General features: G+C 43.2%; 1 protein-coding gene across 5 annotated transcripts in view; it reads left to right on the top strand.

The window, feature by feature from the left end:
• Nucleotides 1-17,260, top strand: part of LOC100679532 (inositol-pentakisphosphate 2-kinase) — a 125,317-nt gene extending 108,057 nt beyond the window's left edge. For all 5 annotated transcript variants that reach the window (XM_031931896.2, XM_031931895.1, XM_031931894.1 and 2 more), the window contains 6 exons: nucleotides 2,285-2,495; nucleotides 12,772-12,965; nucleotides 13,868-14,275; nucleotides 15,685-15,882; nucleotides 16,003-16,241; nucleotides 16,522-17,260. In XM_031931896.2, coding sequence (XP_031787756.1) covers nucleotides 2,285-2,495; nucleotides 12,772-12,965; nucleotides 13,868-14,275; nucleotides 15,685-15,882; nucleotides 16,003-16,241; nucleotides 16,522-16,702 — 1,431 coding nt within the window. In that variant the 3' untranslated portion in view covers nucleotides 16,703-17,260. The remainder of the gene's footprint in view (nucleotides 1-2,284; nucleotides 2,496-12,771; nucleotides 12,966-13,867; nucleotides 14,276-15,684; nucleotides 15,883-16,002; nucleotides 16,242-16,521) is intronic.
• The last annotated feature ends 808 nt before the right edge of the window (nucleotides 17,261-18,068 follow it).

Raw genomic sequence — 18,068 nt, 5'->3', positions numbered from 1 at the left:
GTTCTTAATTTGGCTAGTACTAGGAAGTGGTCCGAGTCGCTATCTGCCCCTCTGTAAGCCCTTACGTCGAGAACGTTAGTATGACGTCTTTTTTCAATGAAGAAATGATCAATTTGGTTCTGTGTGGCCCCGTCCGGCGATGTCCACGTTGCCTTGTGTATGTCCTTGTGCTTAAAACACGTAGTTTTGATTATAAGATCTTTTGTCGCCGCGAAATTTATGACCCTAATACCGTTATCATTGCTGGCTTCGTGCAGGCTTTCCTTCCCTATAGTAGGCCTAAACATTTCCTCCCTACCTATTTTAGCATTGAAATCGCCTAATACTATTCTTGTGTCGTAAGACGCGAACTGGTCGATTACCTGCTCTAAAGTTTCGTAATAGAGATCCTTAGCTTCTTCTTCTTTGTCCTCCGTAGGACAGTGTACATTAATAAATACATATCTATACCATTCACCTTCGATAATTTATGATGCTTTTGCTTACAAGAAATCCGGTGCCTAGAGATCCCCCACTCCCGGCCCCATACAGGTACGTGAAGTTACCCGATGCTAGTACTCCACCATCTGGCCACCGCGATTCCTGTATTGCTACCAAATCTAGATTGTACCTATCAGCTTCCTTTACGAGTTCTTTAAACGCGCCTGCTCTGTATAGACTGCGAACATTCCAAGTTCCGACCCTTAAGTCCCTTTTGGTTCGGATTTGATTTTTTTTTGAGCCATGATAGTATGTTAAACCCGCGCGCTTCGGACCCTGTTCCGATCGCAGGTGAGTCCACTGTACTAGAGGTGATAACCCTCATACCTCTCTAGAATTAAGTATGAGAGCTTTCCGACTTTGACGAGGACAGTGTCAACTCGTCGTCAGACACACTACGGTTTCATTCTCGCATCCTAATGCCCCCCTGCAAGGCAGCGCGCCTTCGCTGGCATCGTTACCGCGTAAGACCAGGTGACGAATCATTCTACACATCCCCTTTCGGGGCAGTTGTCATCGCTCCCGCATCCTCCTCGGCAGCAGGATTTTTGCCCATTTTTGTAATGTGTGATGAAAGAGATCGAGAGATAAGAGATAATGTGAAATGTGTTTTTGTTGTGGTGCTTGCGTAGTGTTTCTAGATGAATGCGTTCGACAGTGTGGGCTCATCACACCCATGCCTGTTCCTATCGGCTGTCCGCGGCTGCTTATTCAATTTATTTGCAGCTAACCTCTTTCTCAGGGGCTGTTCCTCTATCCGCAACCTAAGGACGCGCTGTGTAGTGGTGATAGGCACCCACCCGTCCGATCTGGACGACAACGCCCAAGACCCGCTTAGGGTAGCGACATTGTAACAGTGTTCTACTATATATGGATATTAAAAATATAAAGTGTAATCTATTTGTTGTGGATCAATACGATGAAGTCAGGATGAGACAATCTTGATAGATATTTTCAAGTTAGTATTCGAGTCAGCCATAGGCATTATCTAACATTATGGTGGCATATGCAGTTTTATTATTATAAGATTCATAGTCGTTGAACAAGATACTTGTTTTATTACGTAAAATTTTACATGCTGGATTATGCGAGGTTAGGTGAGTTTTGACTGCTGTAAAGCGAGTTCACAGCTGAGTTTCATCTTAGTTTCAGATGAAAATCAGCTGATGAGAATTAGCAAAAGCACTTTAGCTGGCCTTAATGTGGTAGTAAATTTTTACTGGTAACTTTCTACCAGACGATTATGTTTGTAAAAGCTTTGCGCGCAAAGCTATGCATAACGTTATTGTTTATACAGATGACAATAAATCATTTGTTTCCATTCAGCATTGAACACAAGAATTGGGTAAAAGAACGGGTTCAGCTGTACAAGGCATCGCAGAAAAGAGGATGATCGATCGACACCGATTGTTTGAAACTCGCGAGACGCGGCAAAACCAGATATTGTTTATAAAGTTAATGCCGCGATGACGCAATAGGGAGCGAATTTGCACGAGCTTGACCGAACGAGGTGAACTACATTCGATCGAGCGAAAGACCAAAAAAATCTTGTATTTTGAAACGCGCAGAATCCCGTTTAAAGCGATCACAGAAAAACACGTTCGCATGTACCCGTACCCGTCGGCGCATTTGCATTCTCCCTTTCAATCGAAAATCCAATAAACGCGAGATAATCCACTTTTATTCCAAGCTTTTACAAAAGTTCCAAACCAGCAGAGTTACACGTCGCTCTCGCATCAAACAGAGCGTCCATTAATCGGCCGGTGATTCGCGCGTATAACAAGAGTGATTTTCTGCGACACAGGAGCGCAAGGTGATTCGATTGAGGAAGTCAGCCTGCGGAGCCGAGTCCTCGCCGGAGGAAGAAGACTGCCTGCGAGTTCGTCGCGAAGTCGACTTTATCAGGGCCGTCATTTCCGGCTTCCTCGGCTGCTACGTCTGCGAACCCGAGATTCTCCACTGCGACCAGGCGGAAATTGCCAGATTGTCCGAGAAGATACGCCTGGACCGTCCCGGTAAGAGCTGCTCTATCCTCTCTCTCTCTCTCTCTCTCTCTCTCTCTCTCTCTCTCTCTCTCTCTCTCTCTCTCTTTCTTTCTTTCTCTCTTTCTCCCCTATTAAGCATTCTGCTGTGCAGTATTTCTTGTTTGCTTGTTTTCGCTGGCTGCCGGGACAAGTGTAGCTCGTGAATTTGCATGGCGACGATCGATATGCCGGCCGGGTGAGCCTATGTAGCTTTTCCCATCCGCTTCCTCTTCTCCGCTTCTTCTGCTTGATTTTCGTTCGCAGCGCGCCGGTAATGGCTCGGGACGCGAATTTTCATTACGCCGGTGCGCTTATTAGTGCCTCGTTATACGGGACCTTTTCAGCTGTTTTATTTTTCAAGTTACGCTTTTGATTTCAAAGACGGATCGGCAACTCTGCTCATAGATTCGACTCGTTACCGCTTATACAACCCCGATTGATGCTCATGTTACGATCACGGCTTACACTAACAATGGCACGCCGGAAAAATATCTGCTCTTTCTCCCTCATAACGATCTTTAGACGTGAACCGCGCATGTAACGTCTCGCGAGCTGCTTTGTCCGATGTTGAAGACAGTGTTTTAGGGTTACCGTGTATATTCAATTATATAAAGGCGTGTCCGAGTATCCGTTACTTTTTTGTGCGATACTACATTTTGCGTAACAACGATTTCGTTTTAAAAGCCTCTTGTTATAAAATGCACGAAAACATCGATTTTTTAAAACATAGCATAAATTTCATGAAATGCCATCCCCGCGACGATTTACATAACAACAGAAATAATCACTCTCGGGGGAGTCATGGGAGCCGATTCGCGAGCGCCGATTAAATGTTCCCCGAGCTGAAAAAAGTGTTATCTTTATTGGCGTCGAATGAACAAAGGACCCTTGAATGGAGAGGACAAAAAGTGAACCCTAAAAGTATCGCAGCGTGACGTGAGATCCGCTCTCAGTTCGGAAATTGGGCAGCCCGTTGACAAAGTGCAGCTGACAGTCTGTCCGGTCAGTCCCTTCCGACCGAACGCAGGTTATATGACGAGTTTTGCCCCTTTCTGGCTTACTTGCGTGCACTTGTATTTTTCCCATCGATTGCTTTCCGCTTTCGTACGATGAGCCATACAATTGCTGCCAACGCAAAACTGTTTTTCTCGATGAAAATATGAAACTGATTGCAATTCCACCGCCGCGAAGTACTTAATATTTAGCTGTAATCTACGGTGTAGAAAAGAAAATCGCAAGATTTCGACGGCTCGTCTGTTCCATCGAGCGAATCCAGGATGCTCGTGCTGTTGATAAAAAACTACATTTCCACATCGAAAAGTAAAAGCCGAACGAGCCCGTGTGCATGCTCGACTGAAATTAATTCGTGACTCACCGTATAAGGTTAACTACACGTAACATCCGAAAAAAACGAGACGAGCGCCGCACAGCTACTCGAAACAAAGAACTTTGCTCCGTCGTGTGTACTGCGCGCTTTCCCCTTTGGCAGCACCATCTCTCTCTCTCTTTCCTGGATTCCTATATAACCTCCGTTATTCCCCTCTGTCTCCTCTCTCGCTGTCGCTCTCGCCTTTCTCTCCGCGCCTCTTCCATCGGTTTTTGTGGAAAGGCTGACGCAGCTGCAGCCAGAGCTGGCACGTAGCCCACCACCCGAGCGGAGCCCTTAAACACGAACAAAGACTCGCGGAGGCTCGAGAACGGCCTCAGGAAAAACGATTTTGCGCCAGCTACGGCCGCGTTTTCGACTTTTCCGAGAGAGAGAGAGAGAGAGAGAGAGAGAGAGAGAGAGAGAGAGAGCCGGATTATCATGCGACGACGGCGACTTTGTATCCACCTCGAATGCGCGAAGAGCCTTTTTACAGGTCGGTGCTGCCACGAAGGTAGGCTGTGTGGTAGATTCTGCTTTATTGCCTGGGCTCGACTCTTGCGGAGAGAATCTTTATAGATTCTTATCGCATTCTGTTGTCTTCTTTAAGCATCGCTTGGATAGGGGGTTATTAGTCGTTGATATTGTTTTGAAACGGTTGCAACGCGCCAACAAAATTTTCATTAACAAGATGAGTCATTCCATTAAATATTTCGGTATTCGTGTGTAAACTCGTCAGAATTCGTAGCCCATTTGTTTTCTTGCGCCTATTGTGCGAGTCTCAACCAAATGTATGCTCTGAATGGCTGCAAATGAGTTGCAATATTTACAGTTGCAAATGATTTCCGGGACTTTTTTCAACACTACAATTACTATTTTAAAGAGGTCTTGTGGAGGAGGACAAGTACGAAACACCCGGTGACCATTTCCTCAGGCACAAATATAAGAGGCGCTTGTTTATTATTCTTTCTTTTCTTGAGTTCATAAAGGACAGTGTATGCTGATTGAATTTTTTTGAAAGTATACTTCCGAAAAACTTTCATTTATTGTATAAATTGTTTGGTTGTACTTTAATTGTGCGGTTTTCAGCGTTTTATTGGAACTTTGAAGCTATGGAGAGTTGTCATTTTCTAGGTCAGAGTAAGAATACACTTTTGGTTGGCGAACAAATAGAAGTTTGTTATTTTCTAATTGGCACTTGAAGTTCTTCATTGGCCTATTAAAAACTAGGGTTGTGACGATAATAACAAAAGCTTTATAGACCCCGCGCGTACTTAGGCAAGTTTCGTGATCCAGAAAATAACTCTTATAATGGAAATTGCCAAGCATCCGCGGATAAGACTATATAAATTCTTGAAAAGTTCTTAACAATTCATCAATAGATTCTGAAATTTATTCTATAAAGAAATACGTTGCTCTACAAAGATGTGTTTTGTACTCGCCAATGCACCTCGTCGATTACAGTAAATCATTCACATTCCTATCGATGATCCCCAGATTTTTCAAACAAAAAGGGCAAAAATTCAGATCGTCACCTTGCAGCATTCCTACTGTGCACTTGCGTAGTATACCTATATACCATACACACAGAGCCTAAATAATAAGCGTGCAGGTCGGCGCCGCCGCTGGAAATGAAAAATTCCCGCTCTGGCTTTCCTCCCCAGAGGGGAGTCGCGCCGCCGCCGCCGCCGCCGCTGCTGCATCCCGTATATACGCGAAAAATTGAGCGCACGAGGCACGTAAGGCCATTAGTGCGTAATTGGAAAGGCGCGAGCTGCAGCAGCGAGCATTATGAGATAATGCAGGCGGCGGCGGCGGCGCTGGCGGGAAATTTATGCACGCGGCGCAGTCAATTCGGAGCTGCGGTTTTCCGAGCTCGAGCTGCTGGCAAAGGAAATGAATGGAAAAAGAGCGCTGAGGCCTGCTTTTCTTCAAAGCCACTGGCATATGCTATTGGGAGAGGAGGTGACGAGGACTCTCCCCCGCACTTTTGGAATGAGTAATGAATAAGCTGCGGGGATAATGTGGACACACGATATCGCAGGGAGTAGAGTTTACCGGAGGGGCTCACCAGACTTATGGCGTCTTGCGGTGATAGCGCTATTTTTTTCCTGCGAGGTCCTTTTTTTCGATACACTCTGTTGTTTTCGCTTCCGTTGAAGAATTATACTACTGAATTACTGAGATAAAGTATAATGGCCGTCGTCTTGAGATTCGTTAGATTTCACTGAAATTCAATTTTTTTTTTATATATATATTGTAGTAAAACGTTGTACAATATTTTATTGTACAGGTTCATATATTTTTTTTTGTTTTGAAACAAAATCAGTTGCAATTTCTTTGTTCTACTAAGATGCAATTACGTGATGTACTATTCTGGCCATTGTCGTTCTGAATTATAATTCCACCAGTTTTCTCACGAGATAATGTGTGTAGCGTAAGGCAAAAAAGTTGAGTTTGGTTATGAACCTTTTTCACAAAATAAGCACTTTTTTTCACGAATCTTATATAGCAAATCCATATTTAGGAGCCTTAGTCATCGGTACTGCGTATATATATATTTCAGCATTTGTAATTCCCCTCACAAAAATATTTGAAAACCGATATTAGGCCAACAGCATAAATTCTGCCACACGATTCCCACACAAAGAATCCTCGCGTACAAGGACACCAGGAGAGTGTAGCCATATGAGCGCGCAAAGAGTATAATAAGTGCGACTAATGACCTAATTGAAATACGCGCCCTTGCTCGCGTACCTCCACATGACTGCGCAACAAAGATCAGAAGTCGAAATGCAAAAGGTGCGCGCAACGGGTGCAGAATAAAGCGAGTGAAAAAACCGAAAAAAATATATAGAAGGCCGCAACTCGAGCCAGCCGGGCGCGTTTCCGCTCGGGGACCGCTTCCGGCCCTTCCACGCTTTCTTGGGCCGTGCACGCGAAAATACGCCGCCTTATTCTTCTCTTCATCTGCCTCTTCTTCTTCTTCTGCCGCCTGCTCTTTTTTCGCCGGGTTTATTATTCGCGTTTTAATTTTTGCGCGCTGCTCGTTGCCATGCAAATGGCCCGTCATTAGTCGCGGAACGAACTTTTCATCCGCTGCGCCGCGCCGCGACGAGAGTTTTACAGTTGACTTCAGGCTTCTTTTCTGCTGAGAAATGGATGGTTTTTTTTCTGACTCGCCGTTGATGCCGTCGCGCAGCGAACTAAAAACTGCGAGGCTGCAGTATACTTCAGGCCGGAGGCGCTTGTGATACTTTTTAACTTTTCAAAATGTGTTTTCGTTGCTGCGTGCGTGGAGTTTGAAAAAGGACTTGGAAACTGTACATGCGACGTTTTGCGTTTTACAAGAATTCGCAAAGGATTTCGATTGAACTGCTACAGCTAAAAACGGAATATAATCATAATTGACGAAAACTGTAAAACAGTTGCTCAAGTTTCCAACTGAACTATATAAGCGATTATGCTAATTCCGCACAAAAAGGATCTTCATGACGGGCGTGTGGGCTTTTTTTTCAAGGAATATACCTTTATCAGGATTCGACATCTCGGCAACGCCACGAGAGAAACGAAGCCAAAAAAGTATTTTTCTCACAAGCTGGGGCGCGAGAATCTTCGGCCGGTGCAGGTTTCGATCAGGATGTGGCAGGTGTGTTACGTTACCGAATAATCAAGTCCAGTGGCCAGTGTGCATCTGAATTTATGCATGCAAGCATTGGTTCACAGGTAGCTAGTGTAATTTGGTAACTTCAACGTGATATTCGTAAATTTGAGACTGATATTGAATTCGGATAATCGAGGAATTTTTATAGTAGTCACATCGATTTGTAGTCGAGTAGCTTCAATTTTTCGAGAGGAAATAATTGACATAAAAAAATGTATCATATTATGTTGATTCTTTTAATTAATCCACGTCTGTTGTTGGATGTAGCGGAAAAGTAAAAACGTTAATTATGAACCTTTCAAAATTGTGTTTCCAATAAACTGCCGCGTCTTTATTCATCGCTTACCACAAATAATATCAATCGATTCCGAGAGATTTTCGCCCGAGTATTTAGCAAAGGACTCGAGTGAAAAAGTGCAGCAACAAGTGGCGTGCATCACAATACTTGTGTACGTACAAACATGTAATAATACACTCTCTTACACGTTATCCTCTTATTTTTCGATTTTTTTATTTGCTCTGAAATCCCAAACGACTTATCTTTATTTATAGCCCCCTTTTTTTGAAAAAAAAAGTCATTACATCGACTGAGTTTCGAAGGGCCTGTGTCCCGTGCTACTCGAGAAATATGTTAATTTTAAAAAGTGGAAACCGTTTTTTACCGATGTTTTAAGCTGCTCACATAATAACAGGTCATGGCCCGGCGAGATCCAAGACTCTTGAAAATAATACTCTCAAAAAGTTATTCAATACACACGGTGAAATGCATTGCTGAATGCTGTATACTAAAGTGTTTTATTACGGAATACGCTTCATGATTCAGGTGTCATTAAAAATGCTTGAAAAAGTACGAGCGGCATCTCTCGTTGTCGTGCTAAATAAATAAATACACTTCGTTTATATAATTTACGATCATTTTAAAATTTAAGTGCGCTGTTGCGCTCGTTGAGTAAAAAAATTAAGTTTTAAAATTTGTTCAAATATTCATTATAAGGTTCCGAGGTCATGAAGGTATTTCGTGCAAAAAATGTACAAATAAAATAGTTATACCTATTTGGCATTGATTTCGTATAAGAATTCTAAAAACTTTTTTTTACACTTTTGACTACGTTGAATTTTTTAACAAGCAATTATTTGTAACATGGAAGACTATTACAGGATCCTCCAAATACGACAAGGAAAAATAGCCTACCTCAATCTAATATTACAAGGTTGATGTATAAAAACGTACGTTAGCCATCAGCGTATAAGGTATCGTGACACACGACTGATTGGAAAACGCGATGTACGACATACGTCCCCTCATCGTCGCAAACCAGCGAAAAAACGGTAATAATACATCGGTGTAGCAATTAAGAATCGGAGAAAGTCGGGTTACAATCATCCGCAGTAATTACGCATATCGCACATCCGAACACGGCGATTCTCGTGTGCGAACAGCCACAGACAGCTCATATAGGCGAGCGGGACAGAGTCAGAGTGAAAGCTGAGCGCTGTGTACGTGCATAGCTATACGCCCACTTATCCATCAGAGTACTATACAGCATTACAGCATAATACAGCAGAGGAAGAGTGCAATAAGAGCGAAAAAGGAGTTCCGACGGCTGCGGATCGTTACGGGCCGATGGTAAGGGGGGCTCGTGCTAGGCGATAATCGCCCGACGCTCCTTTCTCTCTCTCTGTGTTGGCCGCGGAGCGCGATACTGCGCACTCGCCGTGTATATCGATTTATCCGGCGCGTTATATCGGCTGCACGTACTGCACAGCCGCGTCGAGGATGTGCTGGCGCTGCTCCCCTCCATCAGACCGGTGCGCGTCTGCTCTTTCGCGTTTTTCCTTTTCGGAAAATGAAAAGCAGAGGAAGGAGGGACACCTTTTCGCCGTCTACGTAGCATAGCTCGTTGTTTCGTTATTTTTCGTTCGAATCAGCCAGATATTACAGGCCGTATGCGAATTTCACTTTTTATCATCGGAGCGGCGGCTTTACAGTCAGAGGTGACTGACAGTGACTGTAACTACACTGCGATGCTAGTCGAGCGATACACGGAATCGAGAGAGTTACACTTGCTTTTCAATGTGAAAGCCTCGCGCGTTGCTGAATTCGTAATTACTCGCGAGCGAGCTTTGACGAGCGCGGGATGTAGCTATCATCTACACTTTGAGGTTCTCGATGAGAATCACTGTTGCGTGTCGTTCTGTGATTACTTCGGTGACGTATGTGGCGGAGGGCGGGTCTTGTTTTACACCTATATGAAATATTGAATGCCGCGGAGAGGAGCTATATTCTAACGAGTTCGCGTGAAATCGGGAAAACGCGCGGCAAATGAATTGGATGCTCGTGTTTTGTGCTAGAAATTGCAAGAAATTAAAAGATTTTTTGCTTTTTCTGCAAAGACTATAGCACAATATCAGAAAGGGAACAGCTAGAACTTGCTTAAATTGTTATTTTCAGATGCATAGCAACAGGGTAAACATTCATTCAGTTTCTGTTAAACTCGAGGATAACACTAATATCATATGTATTCAAACGAACCCAAATATCGCAAAAGCGTATCCACTCAGTGTCACAAACCAGATTATTTACCTGCAAATTTAATTTCCAATTAAGCACTATAAGTACAGCGACTGGATGAAAAATTCCTACACTCGCGAGCAGAAACGGCAGTAGCAGCAGCAGCAGCAGCAGCATCGGAGCGGAAAGCCGGGGGGTGCAGCCGCGCGCAGGAAGCCTCGGTCTGGCGCGTCTCTCCCTCTCGCGCTCTGCACTCGCCTCCCACAGGTGCCCGCACATGCACTCGCGCACGTCCTGGCGGGGAACTTCGAAAATTCGAGCCCCGATGCAGGCAACCCGAGCATTCCTCTCCGGAGGAGAAATAAACAAAGAAAGAAAGCCAGGTTATCTTCCCCCCCCCCCTCCCTCTGCCTTCTCGTCCAGGAAGCGGAGGCTTTTGCGCGCTGCACATCGATGCGGGTCCGATCGGGTATCTCCTTTGCAGCCTTTCTCTCCTGCTGCATATACACTTATAGAGTCCGCGGCGTGTGTGCTCCGCCGCTCTTTGTGCGATGCAGTCGGCTTTTGTACATGCACAAGCGATGCGCCCACTATGGGCCTCCGAGCGTGAAAAGGAAGAGCGTATAAATATCTTGGAAAGCCGACGCGGTAATGCCCCGCTGCTGCTCTATGCCTGTTAATTTTCCGTTCGATCTCTCAAAGTGCATTTTCGAGTTGCTTGTTCTCGCCGGACTGGGAGCGTGACGTAGTGTCATTTTTCATAAGGTCGTTGCATCCTGTATAAGAAAATTTCGAGCAGCTGGCTAGCTGCTGCTGCGCTTCGGTTCTCGATTTTATCGGCGTTGCGCTCGATTTTTGAGAGAATTTTTAAAGGATTAATTTACGACCTGCTGGATCATAACTTTTGTAAATCGTTGTTCGAAATTTGAATATCCTTCGGAGTAAGATACGGCGTGAAAAGCCGGATGCCAGCTGCGAGCAGCAACAATGACTCCATATAGCATTATCGCAATGTACAATAACAGAATGTTGTGATTGAATAGAGTAAAAATCGCAGTATAATTGCCGCCAAAGCGGCTCAGTACAAGCACACTGAGCAGGATGGGCGAATTCGGATAGTCGAGTCCGAACAAAGGAATAACGCTGAGACTTGATAATAGTAGCAATTATAGGTATTAGATTCTGAACTGTTTGCACCATGACTGGGCAGATGTCTAGTATTATTCTAGAGTTGTATACTGAACAAATTGAATTGCAATTATTTTTACTGCTTTTAATAATCAATATATTCAGCTCTATAAGAACTCATTTCAAATAATAAAAATATGCTTGAATCGCGTGGACTTGTATAGTTTTGACGTATGAGTATTCCAACAAATGAAAACAGTGTGTGAATCAGCCCATGACACGATGTATAATACTTAACAAATAAAACTTTTCCTAAATATATCTACGCATTGGCATCTTCTTCGAGACGAACAAAAGCATGCCGCCCTGAGGTATGAACTGCGCGTCGAAATTTATGTAAACGGTACGCTGTACAGATCGGTCGTTTTTCAAAAGAATCGGAACGATTATCCAGTTCGTTGGAGCGTTTTATAGAAATGAATTTTTTGTTCGTAGGTCGAGAACGGAGATGGGCTTGTTATACGAATCCTCCATACCATACCTGTATTACGGAGCAAATATTCGATTCTACGGATCATTATGATTCTATTCGTTCTTCTTGCGTACTGAAGCAATATCGGACAGCCTTTTGAGCACATTCAAAAAGCTTTAAAGTGATCATCATCTCTATGCTGACTTTCTAATTCAAAGTTTGTAGAGTTCATAAATTACTCTTTTTTCCATTGGAGCAATTATTTCCACTTGACAACAATTCCTCGATCTTTACAACATTACTCAAAATGCCGGCAATCAGCAATCCAGCATTTTCCAAATCCACCGAGCAAAACCCCCGAGGGGGGCATCATCATCAGCGTCGGTCAAGCAATTTGCGTCTCGGCGCAAGAAAAGACTGAAAGAACGAGAACAAAAAGAGGCGACGACGGCTTAGCGTCTCCTTTTGGCGAAGCAGCAAGCCCTCCGTAAAAGCCAGGCTTCTTTTCGCTCTGTTTCTCTCTCTTACTCGCTCCAGCTGGCCTTCTCTCGCTCCTTGACTCTCGAGGATATTTTCTCTCTCCCCCTCGGCCCAGGCACAAACAGCACAAGGTGCACAGCACCGGCGAATTTCACCTCGAACCGGATCGTCGAGCCGCAGCTGAACGCCGAGCTCCGAAATTCCTCGACGTAAGGCTTCGCCGTCATGGGAACCGCGGCGCGGTGGCGGCTGCTCCTTCGTTTTTGTTTTTATTCACGCGTCGGGGGGGGGGGGGGGAGGCCTCGCGTGCTGCCCCAACTGTGTCTTGATGCGCGGATGTGTGCATGTGTGTGTGTGTGTGGAGGATTTTTAAAGGGACTCGGGCGCCTAGCGTGAGTTCGAGCCGTGCGAGCGAGGCTAGTGGGATGAGAGACAGATTTTGGGCTGGAAATTACAGACTGAGGAGAAATTTTTGTTTTTACGGCTCGCGGCCGTAATGACCGTCTAAGTGCCACGAAACTGCTGGCGATTAGAGCTGTAGAATGAAATCTGTGCAGCTGTCGGGTGTCGGGTATTTTTTTACTGAAATATGCCAGTTTCACGGTATAATACATTGTAAATATAGAATTATGCATTGTGTTTCAGAAAGCCGCCGAGGCAAAGACGTCGTCGGAGGATACGCCACCAAGTTCCCGGATTACACATTCCTTCCGGAGCATCTTTCCGAATTCTCGAGCAAGCCGACATTCTGCGTGGAAATTAAACCTAAACAGGGCTTCATTTGCAAGGCAGATAGGCAATTTCGGAAATGCCCTTATTGTCTAACGCAATATTACAAGGTTGGTTATTCCGCGCCACGGTACAGTCGCGCGAGAAAGCGTATGCTATATATACAGTTATAATGACTCGAAAATAAAAGCAACGAGCACGTAGTATAACATTTATTTTATCGCGCGGACTGAAATAACAACGCTCGTTCGAGAACAAAAATTGAACTCAGCGGAGAAACAAATTTTGCCGTGACGTCAAGCCACTCTCGAGTTACAGTAAACGCCCGCGTTATGGTGCAGTATACTTGCACTCGAAGCGTTGAAAAAAATCGCTCTTCGAGCGTTCGCTGTCATTGTTAAAAATAAATGCCGCTGCTTTCTTTTTGAAATCGCGCTCGAAATTATATAAAAAGAGAGCGGCGCGAGCGAAACGCTTGTGCCCGGCTCGACAAAGAACATCCGCACGCCATCTGCGAGAGTCGTATACCTGTATACAGTGACGTGTGCAGTGCATATCGTAAACAAGTAAAATTGATTATACATGGCATCATTTTCAGGCTGCAGTCGCCGCGATTTGCATATCGAAACTTGTTATATATTATATTCACAACAAAATGCCTCGTTATTACATTCAGGTTTTATCTGAAATTGAATGCTCCGCATCAGCTGGCTGCGTTAGAAAGTTCGTTAAATTCACAATGGGCGAGTTGTTCCTTTTGCTGCGAATGAGAAATAAAATTTACGTCATGCCTAGCGAATTTTAGCCGAAAAACCGATAGAAAATCTATTGTTCTCAATAAGGAAGCAATCGAGTTATCATCACAGAGCATTGCAATCAATTATTTTTAACCGGACGCTTGTGACTTCTTCTGCTGTACAACCGATATCAACTTTCATTCTAAAATCAGCACTTCAATCTAACAATGACCGCACCTTACACGTTTTTCTAACGAAACTTCGAACGCCTCCAGATCCACACCGGCAGCACAAAAGCGCCCAGCGCCTACTGTCCCTTCGATCTCTTCTCCGGCGAGACGGAGCGCATGAACCGCGCTTTAGCGGCTCTCCTGCACTCGCCACAGAACAACTTCAAGATCTTCAAGGATGGCTCGGTGGTGTACGACGAGAAAGTCGCTGGGGAAGAATCTCTGCGTCGCATCTTCAAAGATTGGCTCTCCGACGAAGAGGAGGATCCACTTGAGGTGTTCCAGGAACTTACGCGCTACGCTCTCACAAGACCCTTCGACGTCGACAACGAGGAGAGGGTCGTCAGGGCCGAGGATCAGATCAGGGAGATAGAGTTTGAGGCGCTGCCGCCCAGTCGATTGGAGCCCGAACTTGTTCAAAGAGCCAAAAAGCTGTTGGCCAAGGAAGAAAAGGTACTTCCCACATTAATTTTTGGATGTTATATAGATTTTTAAAGCGAGTGTTAGATGCAAATCTTTCGGAATAGGTTAGTAACGGTTTAAGGATTTTGATTCGTGAAGCAAATAAATATAAATTAAATAAATGCCAAGTTTATCCAATCGATATGCTATTAAAGTTGTTTGCACTTAATTGTTCAGCAGCCATTAAAGCCACGAATATCGATTTTTTAAATAAAATAACAACTGTACATTTAGGTGAACTTGTATGCATAAAACTTTTATGCAAGCTCGGATTAATTCATGTCTTCTCTAATATTTTATTATTACAAAGTAAATTAAAAAATTTATCTTCCATATAATGCAAGCGAGAAAAGTACTGCTATCGTGTCCGTAATCTTTTGGAATATTTTCAAACTCTTCAAGTGTAATATGCTTTCAATTTCATTACTTATACTATTTTGTACCTATATATTCTGCGTTTAATTTCGTGTAGAGTTTGTAAACGAGCATATTAAAACACGATCTGAAATGGTAATTATGAAGGGTCGTATACTATGATATAATCGATCATTGACATTCCGTTTTTATCTTCTCTCTTATCCAAGGACGCGAAACGCATCTCGTTTCGATAAAAATAAATCGTAGATATATTTAAACTTATTCTCAATTTCTCAGTTTTATATTTTGAAATATCAACTTCATTTCGCGATTGATAAATAAATTCATGAGAAAATATTGTAGTCTAGAATATAAAAGAAATTAAGATTTAAAAACAGGTATGACAATAAATATGTTAGACTATACAACTTGACCGAGAAGCGTAAAAATAAAAGTGAAAGAACCAACTTTCAAATATGGTCGCAGAAAAAACTTATTAGATTTCCGCATTTTTCAAAAAACTGGATATAAAATGCTACTTTCAAGTTCATTAACCATTTTTCAAGCGTTTGAATTGGATAGACAAAAAGTGCACAAACTGGTTATTTACTACCGTTAATCAAGCGTTTCCCACCGGGCGGATACGTCCTGTTCGTTTCTTTTTCAATAATGTCATATTTTTGTGTCGCGTTAAACATGCGGAATTAAAATATCTCAACGGGTGTCCCGTGACGCGTGTAAATTTTGTAAACAAGCGTTATTCATATCCGCAAACTGAAAACCTGCAACTCCAAACACTCTCGTCGCAACTGCTTTTTCCATCTCTTTCACAATCCTCGAGGAATATTTTGCCTGACGTCACTTATGCGAGCCATCCCCTCGAAATACCCTCACGTAAATCTCCCAACAGCTCCGACTCCAAAAATCACAACATCCAACCACTTAAGATCACGCCGAGTCTAAAAAAGCGCCGCGGTGCAGAGTAAGTAGCGAAATAGCTCGGCGCGAAGCACGTAAAGAACTGTCCGGCTTCTGATTGACAGGAATGCGTGCTGTCGGGCGAGAAGAAGAGTCGGCCAGCCAAGGGGTCGGTCCTCGAGCGAATTCTTCGGATGCAGAGGTTGCACCGCATCGGTGCCGACGCCGTTGCTTGGGTCTACGCCAAGTTCTCGGCGCTCCTCAGCGACGAGTTGATTTACGCGGACCTCGTGCGCACTGCTGACGCCAGTGTCTACCCTGAGGTGAATCTTAATTTTTCAATCTTTGCTCTTGGCTGCTGGATCTGTTATCTTGCGTCTCGATTGTTTGCTTGCTTTGGAGACAGGTTACTGTCTATGCTATAAGATTCTAACTTTTTACAGGTACATCCAGAGGTTGTATGTGTAAAGAATAAACAACTGAGCGATGGGACAGTCGAGGATAAAATATCGACCAGTACATCGTGCGAGAAGAACAATAACAAGCAAAAGAGTCTTGCCGACAGCAGGGATTTTGGAAAGAATGTTTCGATCGAAGAGTGCTTGGCTATTTTGAAGAGTTACTTGCTATTTTGTACCGCAAAGGACTGCTCGATATTGATGGCTTTTCAAGAAGTGGATAAGTAAGAAATGTTTTCGTATCATTTCCCGGTTCTTAACCAGCCGTGGTAGTATCCTACCTTACCAACAGTAGGCCAGTTCCCATCTATAGTACACATTTACCAACACGAGGCCTTTTACTTTTGAGACCTGCAATCGACGTTTCAGACTTACTCCATACTCAAAACAAGAATAAACATTAAACTATTTATATTTAAAATTTTATTAGTTTATAACAACATTTTTTAAGGCGCATAATATTTGCCGCAATTATTTATGAGCATGTATTTTTTATGTTCACAGAGAATTATCATCAGATATAAATCCAGCACACCGAATCAACACTTCCAAAGGCCGAAGTTTTTTAGTCAACGTCCGAGTCCTGGATCTAGATATGAAAAAGTTGGAGAGTGTCAAAAAACATCGCCGTAGGGATAATGATGTACTGAAAGCAACGATAAATGAACTAGAAAAGAAGTTATAGATCTTTAAAGTAGCAATGCAATTATTTATATAAATTGTTGTTATATTAGCAGTAGCCTTTATATTTTTATTGTTAGCTAGATTGATAGCAACTTTTTACACGTAAGCCTGTGGTATACTTCCCATACAAATGTCAATTAATACCGTACAGAATTAGGTGAACAAAATTTTATTACTAGTCCAATAGAATTTTGATATTAACTTACAAAGATCGCCTCGTAAATATGGATCGTCTTTATGTATTCACAAGGCTAATTTTTTAATGCAAATTTATTTCTAAATTTTATTGTATAATCGTGCATACGTAATTTTTAAATCTATAATGTATCTCTAATTGTGATAAAGCATTACTATAGTAACGTATTTACAAGCGAGTGTTATTTTAAACTTTAGAATTATCTATTTAATGTGATCTGCGTATAATCACAATAGTCTCTGTAATGTAACGAAGAAGCAGATTGTGATAGCGATACACATTGTATACTGTGTCAATAATGAATTTGTTGTAAAAAAAACAATTTTGAAACTATCGATATTAAAGAAGCGCTTTACAAAACTTGCTGTTACTGTACTTTCAACTGCTTTGATATTAAAATAAAATCGTGAGCACCATTGATGCTGTGCCAGTGAATGAAGCATCGAATCGAAACAATCTCTGAATGGACTAACTCAGCTGCAACACAATCGTCGATTAAAAATCACTCGTAACCTCGCACCCGCTCGATCGAGCAAATTCAAAGAATCAACAAAGTCGAAGGACAGTTTCACGCGTGCAACAGCTGTGCACGAAAAAGCAGCCTCGATCTCCCTACCTCTTGCTCCCGCATGAATAGAACACGCATACACACATACGTATCAGGCGCGAGTCGTTTTGAATGACGACGGCGAGGAGGGACCTCGAAACATTGGGACATGTGTAAATATAGCGCTGGAAGCCTCAAAAAGGCTGGGGAACGAGATCAAGTATGGCAATACGTGAAATCGCACATATGTGCAATAATCCGCGTGCGGGGGGCGAGAAAACGAAAGCGCGCAAAGAGAGCAAGCAAGGCATGAAAAAGGCCGTATCGACCGATAATAATTCAGACCTCGAGCGAAGCATTCATGAATGGCTCGGTCGCGATTGCGCAGTTCATCTTATATACATGTATATATTGCCCTCTCTCTCGCACCAACTTCCTTCCTGTTTCGCTCGCGCATTCATCCCCGTGCTGCCTACACTCCTATATAATGCATCGAAATCGTATTCGATTCCACACCCTCATCTTCCGTCAGATTAATTGTCATCCTCTGAACTCTTTTCTTCCAGTCTGACAAAATAAAATTTTCCGCGTCTGACTGCAGTCGGAGCGCGAGCAGCTTCTCCT

This window comes from Nasonia vitripennis, chromosome 5, assembly GCF_009193385.2.
Source record: "Nasonia vitripennis strain AsymCx chromosome 5, Nvit_psr_1.1, whole genome shotgun sequence".
In the NCBI taxonomy this organism is placed as follows: domain Eukaryota; kingdom Metazoa; phylum Arthropoda; class Insecta; order Hymenoptera; family Pteromalidae; genus Nasonia; species Nasonia vitripennis.
The sequence above is the reverse complement of the archived record's forward strand: the minus strand, read 5'-3'. Positions and strand labels throughout refer to the sequence as shown.